This window comes from Lepisosteus oculatus, chromosome 29 (genome assembly GCF_040954835.1).
Source record: "Lepisosteus oculatus isolate fLepOcu1 chromosome 29, fLepOcu1.hap2, whole genome shotgun sequence".
Classification (NCBI taxonomy): domain Eukaryota; kingdom Metazoa; phylum Chordata; class Actinopteri; order Semionotiformes; family Lepisosteidae; genus Lepisosteus; species Lepisosteus oculatus.
In genome coordinates this window covers 7,576,943-7,592,653 of record NC_090724.1, presented here as the reverse complement: position 1 = coordinate 7,592,653, position 15,711 = coordinate 7,576,943, and the positions used below count along the sequence as shown (strand labels likewise).

At 49.3% G+C, this 15,711-nt stretch overlaps 1 protein-coding gene across 2 annotated transcripts; it reads left to right on the top strand.

Annotated features, from left to right (window-relative positions):
• Window positions 1-161: 161 nt before the first annotated feature.
• On the top strand, window positions 162-15,543 carry sugp1 (SURP and G patch domain containing 1). 2 transcript variants are annotated; one of them, XM_069185899.1, is made up of 14 exons: window positions 162-269; window positions 1,671-1,833; window positions 2,415-2,518; window positions 3,803-4,081; window positions 5,229-5,352; window positions 6,644-6,747; window positions 7,349-7,472; window positions 8,044-8,357; window positions 9,851-9,957; window positions 11,078-11,255; window positions 11,843-11,949; window positions 12,086-12,231; window positions 13,551-13,680; window positions 14,723-15,543. In XM_069185899.1, exons 1-14 carry the CDS (start codon window positions 251-253, stop codon window positions 14,747-14,749), a joined length of 1,926 nt encoding a protein of 641 aa, XP_069042000.1. In that variant the 5' UTR covers window positions 162-250; the 3' UTR covers window positions 14,750-15,543. The 2 variants fall into 2 exon arrangements, with proteins under 2 accessions (XP_069042000.1, XP_069041999.1); XM_069185898.1 differs by lacking the exon at window positions 162-269 and having other exon boundaries at window positions 322-1,833.
• The last annotated feature ends 168 nt before the right edge of the window (window positions 15,544-15,711 follow it).

Below are 15,711 nucleotides of genomic sequence, written 5' to 3'. Positions count from 1 at the left end.
ATATATTACCTTTGTTAATTACAACAGAAAAGGTTATTAACATTGTACATGATTTTTTTTTCTAATTCCAACAACGTATATTTAAACCTCGTCATTAAAAACTACAAATTCTTGTGAATCGCAATCCGTCCTGGAGGCAAGGTGTACTGGGAAATCGAGTTTTCTAGAGGGTCAGTGGATTCCCGGATATGACGTAGGAGTTCCCGGACGGGGAAAAAAAAAGATTGTGTTCTCACGATAACTGCTAACTATGGAGAGTGGCGAGACAGGTAAAGAAAAGAATTTTTATGTATTTATTTTTGTAACGCTTGTTTCCCCAAAGAAACGCCATGCAGGATTTAACGGTCTTCACGTTGAGCCGACATGCGAAAAATAGCGAGTCTTTTTTCGGATTTGCCAGGAGTTTGAGCGGGCCTCGGGCCTCAATAGTCACCTTTAACCAGAGTAAGATGGACGGGACATTAACGTAAAACGTGGTATTGAAAGCGATCAGATAATCCTCAGATAATCGCCTGATGCACGAATCTCCTGTGAGTTCGTGGCTGTAATTAAGATAATTATTTTGTGTTTATTCTATGCAAAAACGGAGGAATTCAGAAATTCACGAATCAAAGCGTTCAGGCGACGCTACACGCCCACCCGGCGCCGAGGAACCCCGGAGTCATCATTACTGACGGACGCTTTTGCTTACATAAGTAGCTAAGCGGAGTCAACAATTTTTTATTTTATTTTAGTTGTTTGTGCCGCGTTTCTGTCATAATTTCGGCTTGCTGTTCTTCCTGTTTTCTTTTTCTGCTGGCTTCAGCTTCTTTCTTATCTTCTGTTGCGGTCGCCTACACCTGCCACACTAAGCCTCGGTTATTCTGATATCTTCCTAATACATCTGATCGTGACGACGGGGTGAGGCTGAACAAACTTTCAGGCCTTCTGAGAAATGATCCTTAGCCTAAGGGACGCAGTTACTAAGGAAAAAAAGAGCCTCACGGGTCGGTTTGTTAGACCTCGATGTCCTGGCTGGAGGATCTTGTGCTTGAAGCTAAGTGAATAGAAGATATCATTCAGATGTTTCGCGAAAGAAGCCTGCACCCGACCCCCACCACTCTCTGTGTAAATAAGTGCCTGCTGTTATCAGTTCCAAAGCGCCCCCCTCCTAGTTCCCACTTGTCTTCCTCTCTGCGTTCTTATGTTATTAATGGAGCACAGCTAATGAACCAGAACCAGATTGCAAAGCTCATGTGTGCATTCTGTGTACATTCACCTGGTGGCAAAATTCCTGGAACCCCCACTCTTGCACAATGTGTCGGGCCTTTGCAGGTAGCAAGAGCAGCTCAATTAAGACTCGGATACATATTCCACAAGAACATGTGAGATATTTGCAGCCCAATCCCTATCCATATTTTTGTTCCTGAATCACCTTTAGTTGAGGTTTTATAAGTAGTTATAACAAATGCAGTGCTGCCCTTAACTGCAGATCTCTCAGTTTTTAACAGGACTGAGATCTGGGGATGGGAGTGTGTCTGATGGGTGTCCTCAAAACCAGCTACCCATTGTTGCCCACTGGTCGTTTCTGATATTTCGGCCAGTGAGCGGGCATTGTGAAAGTGTTTTAAAAGGCATGAAGTCGGACGGCCCTGTGTGTTTTATGTGTATGTGTGCTGCCCACCCAACAGGGCGATCGGGCTGGAAGGTCAAGCCAGTGGCGAAGAACAAGGCCACCATGAACATCCTGCGGCAGGAAGAGCTGATCGCGCAGAAGAAACGGGAAATCGAGGCCAAGATGGCCAATCAGACCAAGAGCAGAGCGCCGGCCCCCAGCCAGCCTGCCGCCCCCAGGTCTGCTCCGCTGTCCGCTGTCCGCTACCGGCTTCACTCGCCTTCTACAAACTTCAGCCCCGACTTAAACAAAACGAAATCGAGATGGTGCTTGATGGGTGTGTTTCCCTTTGCCAGTGGCTCGTTGCTTCTAGAGACCCGCGGCGAAGTCCTGGCTTTGTCATTTGTCTCCAGCTGATGGGTTAAAGCTTTGACTTAACCTGCAGGCTGTCGCACTCTGTCCCCTCTGTCTCGGGAGAGGGGGTCTAAAAGGACATCAGGCTGGTTTATGTCCTCCTGCTTTGTTCTAGGATTAAGAAAGGTTGAAGGACAAATGGAACTGTGAGTTCGCACAAATCAACGTCTGAGCGACAGACAATCACGAAATAAAACTTTGAATTGCACAAGTATTTTCTTAGACATGGGTTCTCACTAGTTGTGTTTTTGGTATCAAATGTGATGTATCAAATGTGTGTACATGTGAAGTTAACTCCTTAGGATATTATGCATGCAAGCTTCCAGTTCTGCAGAACGTGAGAGTATGCACAGTAAGTTGATGCTGTGTTCCAATGCAATGTTTTGATGCTATTTTTTTCCCACAGCTCGCCAGATGAGCAGAGGCCTACTTCTAACAAGTTTGCCAACGACGGCAGCTTCCTCCAGCAGTTTCTGAAGATGCAGAAGGAGAAGTCGGCCTCAAACTCAGGTACGTGACCGCCTTGAGGTTAGGTCCACTCCCAAGATTCACCTGCCTGCAAACGCCCTGTTGGGTACACGCGATCATCAAAGACTAGATTTACAATAACGGTGCAGTTCGTTTTTTAATTGAAAACTGGTAAACTTAGATGCAGAAGGTCTCGCTCTCTCTCGGTCAGTCAGCAACTTATGGTTCCTCTTAACATATTGATCGGAGGATATTGTTCAACCACTTGAGCATGGCTGGGCAAGGTGTTCCAGACCCCCGCAACCCTTTGTGTAAAGACATTTACAGCTTTGATGCAGCCTGCACTGCAGGACTATTGTGTTTTTCCACGTCAATATGTTTCAACTTGGTTCCTGTTTTTTATTCTTTTACTCTATGGCTTTTAAAGGGGAACTGCTGTCCTTATTTTTCAGACCTATTATAAAATCTCTGTTACAAAATAAATTCATTTATTCATGTCAAATTCATATCAGATTAAGCACAAAATCATTAATTTTATGAAAGTACTGTGAGTCGCCATCTTGTTGCAAACCCCTGGTCTCCCCACGGGCGCGGGTGAGATCGAGAGTTCCCACAAAGTGCGAGGCAATGTGGCCCTTCCTGCTCACTAGTCCCTGTAATGACTGATGTACTGCGATGTAGGAGTGAATAAGTACAGGTTGTGCAGCAGACATTTCACCGCAGAAATATTCCAATGTGATCTGCATGCAGAGTTAACAAGCACGTAGTCTTTGTCAAGCAAAACCATCGAGAGCAATATTTCTATTGGATGAAAAGAGATGGATTCACAGGCCGGCTGGTTTACAGTGTCATAGGACAGCTTCACATCACCTGAAGATTTCTTGCCTCATTCTGAATCGCAGGACGTGGTGCTGCGCAACACAGGTTGAGCAAGTTACCGTGTATTTTTTAGTTTCATTGTGGTTGGAAATGCACTCATCAAAAGGCTGATTCTTTCTAACCCTGCGATGTAAAAACAGTTCTGCGGTTGCCCTTTAAATGCTTGTATCGTCTCTTCTCTCCCTGTCCCCTCCTGAGGACTGAAGAGGTTCAGTTCCTGTAACCAGACTGCATGGGCTGCTCCTCTTCAGACCGAGAATTAACCTTTGAACGTGCTCTCCCTTGAACTCAAGCCAGAGCAAGAGTCCTTTCTGCAGCATGCAGAGAAAAAAAACAGAAGCGCGGTGCTCTACCAGAGGTCTTGCTGAAGCTCTGCGTGGTTTTCAAACACCCGTATAAGGAGAACAGCCGAGTCCGTGTGCTGAGCTCCCCTTTTGTGTTTTCTAGGATCGGCTGTGGGTCCCCACGCAGGAGCCGGCAGTGACCCCTCGAACAGCAGGCTGGCCCCCGCTCCGGGAGGCTCTGCGGGCGGGGCGCCGGCCCCGAAGAAGAGTATCCTGATAGGCAAGCGGCCCGGCCTCGGCTTCAGCAGCATGCTCAACCAGTACAAGAACTACTCCCAGGCCAAGCAGGCCCCCCGGGTCCCCCGCCCCAGCGTCTTCGTCTCGCCGGAAGAGGAGGAGGAAGAGGATGAGACTGACGATCTGCACTACCTAGAGGTCAAAGGTAATCACCATGACCGTGGTCTTACATAGTCCTTACCTCAGTATCGCTTACAGTAGAGACACTTGACACAAACCTGCATGCACTCGCACCAGACCCAGTTAACCTGCCAGCGTGTCTTTGTGCTGTGGGAGGAAACCCGTGTGAACATGGGGAGAACATGCAGACTCCACGCAGATAGCATCCCAGCTCCGGGGCTGAAACCACAGCCCCATTGCTGCGAACCAGAAATGCTAAGCCCTTTATAATCTATCAGTGCGTGTTAATACATGGCTGACTTGAACGAACACAGGGGTTTTTACAGAACAAAAGCCGGGGAGGTTCAGCCACCCATGTCTCGCTCTTGTTTCATCATTGCAGCTCTCTGCACGGAGCTCAGCTTCTCTAAAAGTCCTGGCACTCTGCCTCTGTGCAGCACCACTACGCATGAGGCAGCTAACAGAAACCACATTGCGCAGGGCTGTGATTGTTCCGCACAAAAATAAGCACCGCTGTGAGACACAACTGTGCCAGGCTGGTTGCTGAAAGGGATGTTACACGTTTAAAAAAGGTGCTGAAGCTCTTTGCCACATGCACGATTCTAGGAAAAAAGTTAGATTGCATTTGCTGTCTGTTCCAACACCCCTGGAGATCTAGTTACTTTAAAACTTAGCCGTAGAAACCTTTTAAAAACTGAGTCTGTACCCACGTGGAATTCACGCTGTACAATGACAAAGCCCTGGACAAAACCGTTTGGGACTGCCATTTTAAACGTGGCAGGCCCGCAGTTTTTTTTAATTTTCACGCTGTCCGTTTCTAGCCTCAAATAACAGGCCGTAACAGTTCAAGTTATTTTTGCAGTTTATCTTGCTAGAAGATCTGACACTAAACTTTCTCGCCCGAGAAGGAGATACGAGGCAGAAAAGTGGGTGGAGGTTCAGAGTAGGGTCAGTCTTCGGGCGAGCCAGGCTTTCTCTGGTGGGTTGAAAAAGCGTTGAAGATGGCTGTTGACTCTCTTTCCTCCCCCCCCCTCCTTCCTCCTCCTCCTCCTCCTCCTCCTCCTCCTCGCCCATCCTCTCTGTGAACCCCAGACTCCCCCACCACCTCCCGGCTGGCTGGTGGTGCAGTTGTGTGTATGAGTTGAGCCTCAGTACTGATAGCCTGCTTAAAGTTTCCCCTCCAGAGGACCCCGAGACCCGCACTATCCTGGAGAAGATGGCGGTCTTCGTGGCGGAAGGGGGGCCGGAGCTGGAGAGGAAGGCCAAGGAGGACTACAGGGACAACCCCCTTTTCTTGTGAGTCCCTCTGCCCTTCTCCCAGCGGCTTCGCAGCTCAGTTATCGCCTCGGGCGTGCTTTTATTGTAGAGACCAGCAGTGACGGAAATGAAGCTTTTTCAGTTCACTTCTTTTTGTCCACTCCTCTCTATCTGTGCAGTGGGGACGACTGAAGAATATCATAAAGCATATAAACTGTTTATAACGTCCCAAATTGTCCCCACGAAAGGTTTCTTTGTTTAAGTTTGAGAGCGAGAGATGTCTTTCTGATGTGCACATCAGCATAGAAAGGAGGCAGATCTTAACCCAGTCCTCGCTCTCTGTAAAACTGCTGAGTTCGAGGTGTCGCAAGATAGAAGCCCCCAACCAAACTGGTGAGGTTGCAAGTGTTTCTTATGCCGGCTGTCAAGCAAATTTTTTGCTCCTTTTGCAACATCCCCGACTTGAGAAACTGCTGTTCAGATAAGTCTCTGGGTTTCCGTTTTTACTTCAGTAGTTGGGAGATCTGGGATTAAAAGAATTGTAATACTCCATAAGATGCTGTAATGGTACACCCTGTTTCAGAGGCAGGTTGCCTGGGTAGGTAGATAGAGATAGATAGATACTTTATTGATCCCGTGAGGGAAATTGCAGTGCAACAGCAGCTTAACACAGACAACACAGCCACAGTGTAACGAATGATACAATAATAATAATACAATACAATCAGTACTTCTTGGTACTGAAGACTAGGTACTAGGTACTTCTCACAGTAAAACAATAGACTTTAGATTGAGGTCCGGAGGTTCTTTTGCTTTGGCGACCCTTAGGGAGCCCAGTTTGGAATTCAGGCAAGGCACTGGGGTTATAGTCCTGATCAAGGCCTTAAAATCCTGAATATCTAAGTAGTCGGGATCTTGGTTTAAAGCCTCTGCAGAAGGATGGCACCACCTACAGGACAGGACAGACTGAGACTCCACACTGGGACATTGATTTGGAATACTGGCCAAGAGGGAAAGAGCACCACTTGCTGGTGTGGCAACAACAACTTACACCTGCTTGTCCTTAGAGGTCTCTCATCCTAGTTACTGACTAGGAGCAGCTTCGCCCAGCAGGGAGGTTCTGCAGCTTTAAAGAAGTTACTTCGTCTAAAAAAGGATAACTCTTAGCCTATGTCTAGTGCTTTTCAATCAGAAAGATTCCAAAGCGCTTTATTTATAGGAAAAAACATCGAGAGCATCCCACCTGACCAATGTGCATCCAGCAATTCTTTGGTTTTCATACGATGAGCGGTGGAGCAGGTGGTCATATTTACCGTCTGTTTGTCTGCAGGTTCTTGTATGACAAGAACAGTCGGGACTATCTGTACTACAGACGGAAAGTGGCAGAGCTCAGAAAGGATAAAACCAAAGAAGAGATCTCCCCCAGCTCAGATGGTAAGAGCGTGGTTATGTTTTTTGTTGGGGAAACACCCCCTTCTGAAACTTCCTGTGTCCTTCCTCTTATGGTCCTGACAGCAACAGGCTGATGAGCAGCACTGGGAGGAATTTGATGTCAGTGGCGACATGTTGTATAGTGTTAAAAGTTCCATTAGGGAGCTGCGTCAGCATGCGCAGGCTACAAAGGAACAAGTAAAGGTTTTTTCCTGCTGAAAAGAGAAGAAAAGAAACACAACGTTTCAGCCGTGGAGCCTTCTTTGGGTGAGACCCAAGCTCTGGGCATCAAGAAACAGACGGCCCCCCTTCTAATTGGCATCTTGAGTATCTAAACCGCGTATCTGGTGAAACCCAGAATATTGTTGGAGTCCCCGAAGGCCAGAGGCAAGAGCCTGACTGCGCAGTTTTTAAACCTGCGGTCATATCGCTGCCCCCATCCATCATCATGAGGGGCTGCAACTCCACGGGAGTTTTTTTTTTTAAAACGCTTCCTCTTTCCACCCCTCCTCTCCCCCCTTCTTATCCCCTGGTCGCTATAGAATCTAAGTGGCTGTTGAGTTGTTGTGTGAGTTGAACCCCAGTACTCATAGCCTGCTTAAAGTTTCCCCCCCAGTGGACGAGGAGGTGCACAGGGTGGCGGAGAAGCTGGCACGCTTCGTCGCGGATGGCGGGCCGGAGGTGGAAACAATCGCCGCTCGGCACAACCGCGGGAACCCAGCCTTCAGGTGAGCAGCGCGGCTTTGACCAGGGATCTGGTGATGTGGGGGTGTGCGGGACCCTTACGCGAAGGGGGGTGGGAGCGTGGAGCAATCCCTCCGGCCGCACTGTCGAAGCCGATACACTGGCTTCTTTCAAGAAACGGCTGAATAGGATCCTTGGATTGATTACCCAGTATCAAACAGGCTAAATTGTGCTGAATGGCCTCCTGTTGTCTGTAACACCCATTATGTTCTTCTTACGTGAACATGTGTGTCAGTGGAAATGCTTCTCAGTGCTGGTCTCTGCAACAGAAGAGCTGTTTGCCGCTTCTCTTCAGATGGTGTCCAGATGAGATTGTGAAATTAGCACCGCTGAGGGCTTTATGGTTTCTTCTTTCTTTTTAGGGTAACATGAGAGATGCGCCAACCACATTTCTCAGAAAATAACTTCACTGCGTGTTTATTAATATGTTGTTTGAATCAAAGCCCATTTCTTCCTTTAACTGATCCCATAACCACTGCCCAGGATCAGATTGGCCCGCAGCCCCGGTGCGAAAGCTCTTGAGGGTGCGATGGCGGTGTTGTCCTCTCCCCGCAGGTTCTTGTTCGAGCCTGACAGCGCAGCTCACCGCTTCTACAGGGAGCGGGTGGAGGAGTTTAGGCGAGCGGGGAAGCAGCAGAGCCCCGCCCCCAGCCCACCGGAGACGCAGGCGAGGCTGAAACGCCCGGCCCCGCCCCCCGACGCCCCGCCCCCCCGGGCCGTCTCCCCGACGACCGCGCCGGCGCATACCGCCAGCAAAAAGAAAAGGAAGAGCCGCTGGGGGTCGGAGGAAGACCGGGTCGACGTGCCGCTGCCCCCCATCATCATCCCCGCGGAGGCGGAGCCCGAGCCGCAGACCCCCACACTCTCCGGTACCTGCTGTCGCCTCCTTCCTGTCTCCCAGTTCCCTCCAGTGGCTGAACAACACTAGATGACCAGTACAGCAACAGGACCACTTGCAGGCGGACAGGAAAGGCTTGATTTTATTTAGAATAATACTCTCTTACGTTTACAGTATATAGCGCCTTTCTGGACACTCCACTCAGGGTGCTGGACAGGTAATGGGGATCCCCTCCACCCCCAGTGTGCCAGTCCGCTCCCTACACACCAGCTCTCAGCTGGGAGGAGAGCAGAGTGATGAAGCCACAGGGAGTCAGGACCTCAGTTGTATGTTTCATCTGAAGGACGATGGCTTTTTTACAATATAGGGGCCAAACAGCTGTACTGGAATTAGGACCAGCATCCCACTAAAATCTCTTCCAGCAGCAAACCTTTCCATCAAGACCCCAGAAACGCGCGGAAATTTTAACTGCAGCCAGAAAGTTAGGAAATCTAACGGATATTTCTTCCCTCGCCTTTTCCACTGAGAGAGGTGGAACTGTTATCGCTTGTGCGCTACATTTCCGAGAAACCTTTACTCGTTGCTCACAGCGTTTTCCTTCCTGCCATTGTGTTGTAGAAGAGGCAGTGCAGCGTATTGCGAAATGCCGTGCAGTAGTTCGAAACAGCATGTTAAGACCAGTGATTTCCGAAAGCTGCAGAATGTTCAGGGTAGACCTTTTAAATTAGAACAGATATTCTGTCCTACTGTGACATTCCTGAATAGAAGCGAGCTTTTTAGAGGTTTAAGGAGTCAGCCTAACTAGCAAGAGTTTTGCATCCCTAGTCATGACAGATGTTAAGTAATTATTAACCCTGTGGTCTGGAGAGAGCTGAGATGATGATGATGATGATGATGATGATAATAATAATCATAATAATTGCTTACACTTATATAGCGCTTTTCTGGACACTCCACTCAAAGCGCTTTACAGGTAATGGGGATCCCCTCCACCACCACCAGTGTGCAGCCCCACCTGGATGATGCGACGGCAGCCATAGTGCGCCAGAACGCTCATCACACATCAGCTATCAGTGGGGAGGAGAGCAGAGTGATGAAGCCAATTCATAGAGGGGGATTATAAGGAGGCCATGATTGGTAAGGGCCAATGGGAAATTTGGCCAGGACACCGGGGTAACACCCCTACTCTTTATGAGAAACACCCTGGGATTTTTAATGACCACAGAGGGTCAGGACTTCGGTTTTACGTCTCATCCGAAGGACGGGACGTAGATACAGGTCGAGACTCATATTGCACTCTGGTTTCAGTTGTATCAGGGTTTTGGGAAGCAGATATTTGCTGACTGGTGGTGAGTGTGTGTCCTGAGCTTCCAGTGGCCATGACTCCTGCCAGGAATGCAAACCTTCGTACAGGCGTGTCGCTCTTGCCCATGTCTCGCCCCAGCATTCCCGCGGTGCACGGCGCGTTAAGATGTGGGTGAGTGTTGCCTCTGACCCCGCTCTGTCTGTGTGGTGCCGTTGCAGCCCAGGAGCTGAGAGGCCTGGGGTACAAGAAGGGGAAGCCCGTGGGCTTGGTGGGAGTGACCGAGCTGTCCGAGGACCAGAAGAGGCAGCTGAAAGAGCAGCAGGAGGTGAGAGGTCACGTCCGCACTGCAGAGCCCTGGCTGGCTTCTTGACATACTGCAACCCTGATTTTGACTCCTTATCTCAGAAACCCTCTCCGCCCGGCAGAGAGGATGTTTGTTCGGAAGTGTCAGGATAGATCGATTATTGTGCACCGCTGTGGAAATTTGTCTTTGGCACAAAACATACAAGCAGAACATCAGAGTCGCATAAAATCACATGGAATCACCAGAACAGTATGTAATGCATAAATAGTTGGATAAATAAATAGGTAGATGGGGGGGGGGACTACATTTACACACCTTCATTGAGTAGTTTTATTGCAGAGGGGACAAAGGACTTCTTAGAAATGTTTTTCTTTGAATTTGGTCCCGTCTCCCAGTATTATGAATTGAGAATGGAGAGTATGGGTAGAGTCAGCTGTGATGTTCCTTGCAATGCTGAGAACTGCATTATGAATTTGCTGTTATCATTCCGAATTTTGGGGGGGCTGCAGGAGAGCTCGGCTGCAGTAACTGTGAGATTGCAGGCTGAAAATGGTGGAGCACGGGTTCCTGGTTTGAGCCTGAGTGGTGCTTTATTTTAGATGCTGCCTTTGAAAGTGGCTTCTCAAAGCCACTGCATTGCAGTAAGAAAAAAAATGCACACGATGAGAGAAGACAGCAGAATTACACAGTTACACTAAGGGTTTGGAATTCACTAGGAAAGCAAAGGGGCAGATACAGAACCAGTTGAATCAAGCTTGATTTGAAAGCGCTCAGGGAAGGTGACCCTCTGATAACTTTAGTAATAGAATTGGAAGAAATAGAGCTTTGGGGTGCAGCAGGAGACGAGCCCTTCACCAGCAGAGTGTCTGGAACAGACAGGAGACTAGAATTGGACAAGCGAAGGTTGCGGGTAGGATGATGATGGCGCTGGCAGGCTGTGATTGGGCCCCTCCCAAGCGGTGCCCAACTGGCACAGCACCGGCGGGGTGGGGTGGACACTGGCCAGCAAGGGTCTCCTGAGGCCGCGGCCTTCCGGGTGGTCACCAGGCCTCCCCTGCCACCGGCGAGCCCTTGGGAAACCCGGGGCAGCCCAGCGGGTGGGGGGAGGTGGGGGATGATGACATGCTCCCGCCTCTTCCAGATGCAGGAGATGTACGACATGATCATGAAGCACAAGCGGGCGATGCAGGAGATGCAGCTGATGTGGGAGAAGGCCCTGCAGGAGCACCAGCACGAGTACGACAGCGACGAGGAGATCGATACCAAGCAGGGCACCTGGGAGCACCGGCTGCGGCAGATGGAAATGGAGAAGACCCGCGGTGAGCCGGGCCGGGTGTCCTCTGGGCCGAGACTGTGTCTCCCGGTGCCCTTTGCTTTCCAACACCGTCGTCAAAGCTAATTAGGCCGTTTTACCGACGTTGCACGTGTCTGGGCGCTGGTTTCGTTTCTTCTTTCGAAATGGAATAGGAGCGAGAGAAAGCTCACGAGGGCCCTTTTGGTGGTTCGTGGATCCCGGCTTGTCATCCAGCTGGTTCTTGGATGGCTTCGGCGACATGGCGGGGCAGATCGGTCCACACTCCCGCAACCCTCTGTGTATAGTGTTCTCGGTTTTAAATGCAGAGTCTCCACTTGGTTCGTGTTTCACAGTTGGTTCCGAAAGGGTCCGCTTTGAGGGTCTTGGATCCTTGAATTGAGGTCTCTTCGTAGTCTTCCCCGTTCAAGACCGAAGAGGCTGAGTTCCTTCAGCCCGTGATGCGCAGGACACTCATTGAAAGAGAAGGAATTACACGGCAGCTGGGACACGGCGACGCCGTTGCACCACTGCAGCCTGGCGGGGGGGGGGGGTTGAAGCGGAGTTCGGTCTTGGCCGCGTGTGGGTGGCTGATCTGGGCTCGTCTCTCCGCAGAGTGGGCAGAGCAGCTGACCGAGATGGGCAAAGGGAAGCACTTCATCGGGGACTTCCTGCCGCCCGAAGAGCTGGAGAAGTTCATGGAGACCTTCAAGGCCCTGAAGGTGAGAGGCCAGGGGAGGCCTGGAGGCCGACTGTCGCGGGTCCTGACCGAGCGCTGACCAGCCGCGGTCCCCTGCTTGGCTTATTTTTATTCCAGTCTGGGTAATATTCCGGTTTTGTTCATTTTCTCCGATACAGGAAGGCCGCAACCCGGACTACTCGGAGTACAAGGAGTTCAAGCTGACGGTGGAGAACATCGGATTCCAGATGCTGATGAAGATGGGCTGGAAAGAGGGAGAGGGCCTGGGCTCGGACGGACAGGGCATCAAGAATCCGGTGAACAGGTGGGCATGCCCGCTCACCCGTGGCAGCTGCCCCTGCTGGGAAAAGACTATTCAGGATGTTGTAGCTATAAACAGCGCTGCAGAGTGTCCTTATTGTTTATGGGACAGCAGACAGAGCAGTGCTCCTTGGATGTGTAGCTATCGTTGAGGTCATCTCATGCCATTAACAATTTTATGTGACATTGAAAACAATTGTCTTGGTTACTGGGTTGGTGGTTGTAAAATATGTCCTTATGTGTTATATCTGGTATAAAAAAATCATGCATAGTACATGGCAGATTATAAACATTAGTCCATAGTACCACCTGGTGGCTACCCATGGGATTTACTGCTGTGCCTCATCCTTAATTTGCTGTATTGCTTGTCCAATCTCTTCATGTTCTGGGAGTATGTATCTTAGAATTGTTGCTGCCTGTGGCTGCATTTAAACAATTGGAACAAATATTCTGTCCTACTATGACATTCTTGAATAGAAATGAGCCTTTTAGAGGTTTAAGGAGTCAGCCTAACTAGCAAGAGTTTTGCATTCCTAGTCATGACAGGTGTTAAGTAATTATGAACCCTGTGGTCTGGAGAGAGCTGAGATGATAATAATAATAATAATTGCTTACACTTATATAGCGCTTTTCTGGACACTCCACTCAAAGCACTTTACAGGTAATGGGGACTCCCCTCCACCACCACCAGTGTGTAGCCCCACCTGGTTGATGCGATGGCAGCCATAGTGCGCCAGTCCGCTCCCCACACACCAGCTCTCAGTGGAGAGGAGAGCAGAGTGATGAAGTCAATTCATAGAGGGGGATTATTAGGAGGCCATGATTGGTAATGGCTAATGGGAAATTTGGCCAGGACGCCGGGGTTACACCCCTACTCTTTTCGAGAAATGCCCTGGGATTTTTAATGACCACAGAGAGTCAGGACCTCGGTTTTACGTCTCATCCGAAAGACGGGACGTAGATACAGGTCAAGACTCATATTGCACTCTGGTTTCAGTTGTATCAGGGTTTTGGGAAGCAGATATTTGCTGACTGGTGGTCAGTGTGTGTCCTGAGCTTCCGGTGGTCATGACTCCTGCCAGGAGTACATGGCTTTCTGACAATGGGTGGGTGCAACATGGTCTGACCAGGAGTTAAAGCAATAGTGCATAATACTGTAGGGGGACTTCATACAGGATGTCCTTGACAAAATTGGAACTGGAACGATTCTGAACGTTGGTTAGATGTTGTGTGGGTGCTGGGGGAGCTGGCAGCCCCGTCACGTGTGGGTGCTGAAGGGGGTTGAAGTGCTGGGGCTGACGCTGCCGCCCTCCTGTGCGCCAGGGGCACCACCGCGGTGGACGGCGCGGGGTTCGGCGTGGACCGGCCCGCGGAGCTGAGCAAGCACGACGACGAGTACGACGCCTTCCGGAAGAGGATGATGCTGGCCTACCGCTTCAGACCCAACCCGCTGGTAAAGATCTTTATGCTCCAGGGCTGTTCTTTACACTAAGGGTGGTGGAGGTCTGTAACGAGCAGCCCGACGTCTGTTGTTGAAGCTGAATACCCTGCTCCCCTTAAGAAAAGGCCGAAGGCGATCATCTGATCAGTGAGCCACTCATCTCCTTAGTAAACAGGCAAATGGTTTCACCTTGTTTGTGATTTTACTTCTTTTCTGCAGTTCTAGAACAGTATTGTCCTGCCTCAGCGGGCACCGGTGATCTGTCTCACAAGCAAACGCGGGACAGGGTGTTAAAACACGCTCGGGCAGACTTTAACAGTGGGCGTCTAATAAGTTTATAATTTCATTCATTGTTTCATTATTGGTTCCATTTCCTTTAAATACTTCCCTCACCCTTCACTCAGGGCTCTGTCATTGGCTAAGCTGCTGTGGTTTACTCTCACTTTATTTCGCCAGTGATGATCTCTCTCTCTCTTTTTTTTGTGCCTGCTTTGTTTTTTCAGCGATTTCCTCCCTTCCTACCCACCCCTGCTTTCCTGCCCCGAGTGCTGGGTTTTATGTGGTGTGCCTCTGTCTGATTTTTTCATGCCACCTGTTAGCTGAGATGCTCTCCACCTCAGCGTCGCCCGAGACCGGCTTGTGATCTCTCTGCTGTTGTCCAGCTCACCGCCTCCTTACAAGTATACAGCCCTGGTGTCGGGCTACATCTGGGCTTCAGTTCGTGCAGGAAGCCTTGTCTGTACGGTGGCTCTGTTGGCTCTGTGTGGCAGAGTTAGAAGTGGAAGAGTATTGTGACTGTAGTGATGACACCACTGTCCGCGTTCAGGCTCCAGTAACGCTAAATGCAGAAACAGAGAAGAAGCGATGCAGGAAACAGGAGGGGTGAAATACTGAGTCGGTAAACAGACAAGCTGGGGGTGGCAGACAGAATTTACAAAAAGGAAAATGCAGTCTTAGTTTCCAGACAAAACAAGCTACCCTTCGGTCTCTGCTGGATATTGTCTTGATGGGTGAAGGAGAGAAGTTAATGGGTTTTCTTTTTTTTTTCTCTCAGAACAATCCAAGGAGACCGTACTACTGAAGAAGGCACAGCCAATACAATACTAAATGAATAAAAGAAATCTGATCCCATCATTCTTTGCCATGTGCAGTAAAGTCCAGTCCACTCAAGATCGCTGGAAGCCTGGTATCCTGGGAAGTGCAATGCGGTCCCGGGACCGAATATTTCAGGCTGTCTTTGTTGTGGAAACAGATACTCGATTTGTGGTCATCCTGTGTGATGAAGGGACATGATCTCTCTGCCACTAACACAGAAACAGGAACGGTTGAGCTGTTTCGGGTACTACAAAGAGCTGTGGTTTTTAATTACTGAGCGTATGGAGAAGATGATTGTTTGTTTTTTTTTCCCCCAGAACTGTTCATTGGCGACGGCTGCTGCTACTACATTCTGGATGTATTTTATACTGCAGACTTTGCTTTTGCTTCGGGTGTTTTGTACTGTGACATTCTGGATGTTAAGTGTGTGCACACATCGGCACGACTGCTTCTCAAAAAGGCAGTTATGTAACAAACAAATCACTTTTGATCTGTCAAGTGTGGGATTTGGCTTGTCTGTATTGTGTGTAAATTGTTTGCAGTATTCAGATATTCCTTCCTGTCGAGAAGCCAAAACAGTCGCATTGAATGTGAAACGTAGGGAGTTGCATACAACGCCAGTCTTTATCCTGATGTTAATGGTTCATTCCTGCTGTCCCAAATACAGAACGCTTGCCTCTTGCCCCCCAGGCTGTTAGTTTTTATTGCACTGTAGATATAAAAGCGTCAATGCATGTCATTGCGTCAACAATAAATTTTTCCAAGTGTCTCTTAATATTCCTTCTGAGGTCTGGCTTCCCTGTTGTATGACAAACATGCAGTCGCTTCTCTTGCAGGGCAGCACAAAGGGGAATTATTCGGGCTCTCCTGTTTCTGATTTTATTATACAGGACCCCCCACCCTTGTTGTCACTGGGAAAGTCTAAGCCTAAAGCTGGATTTTTCAGGA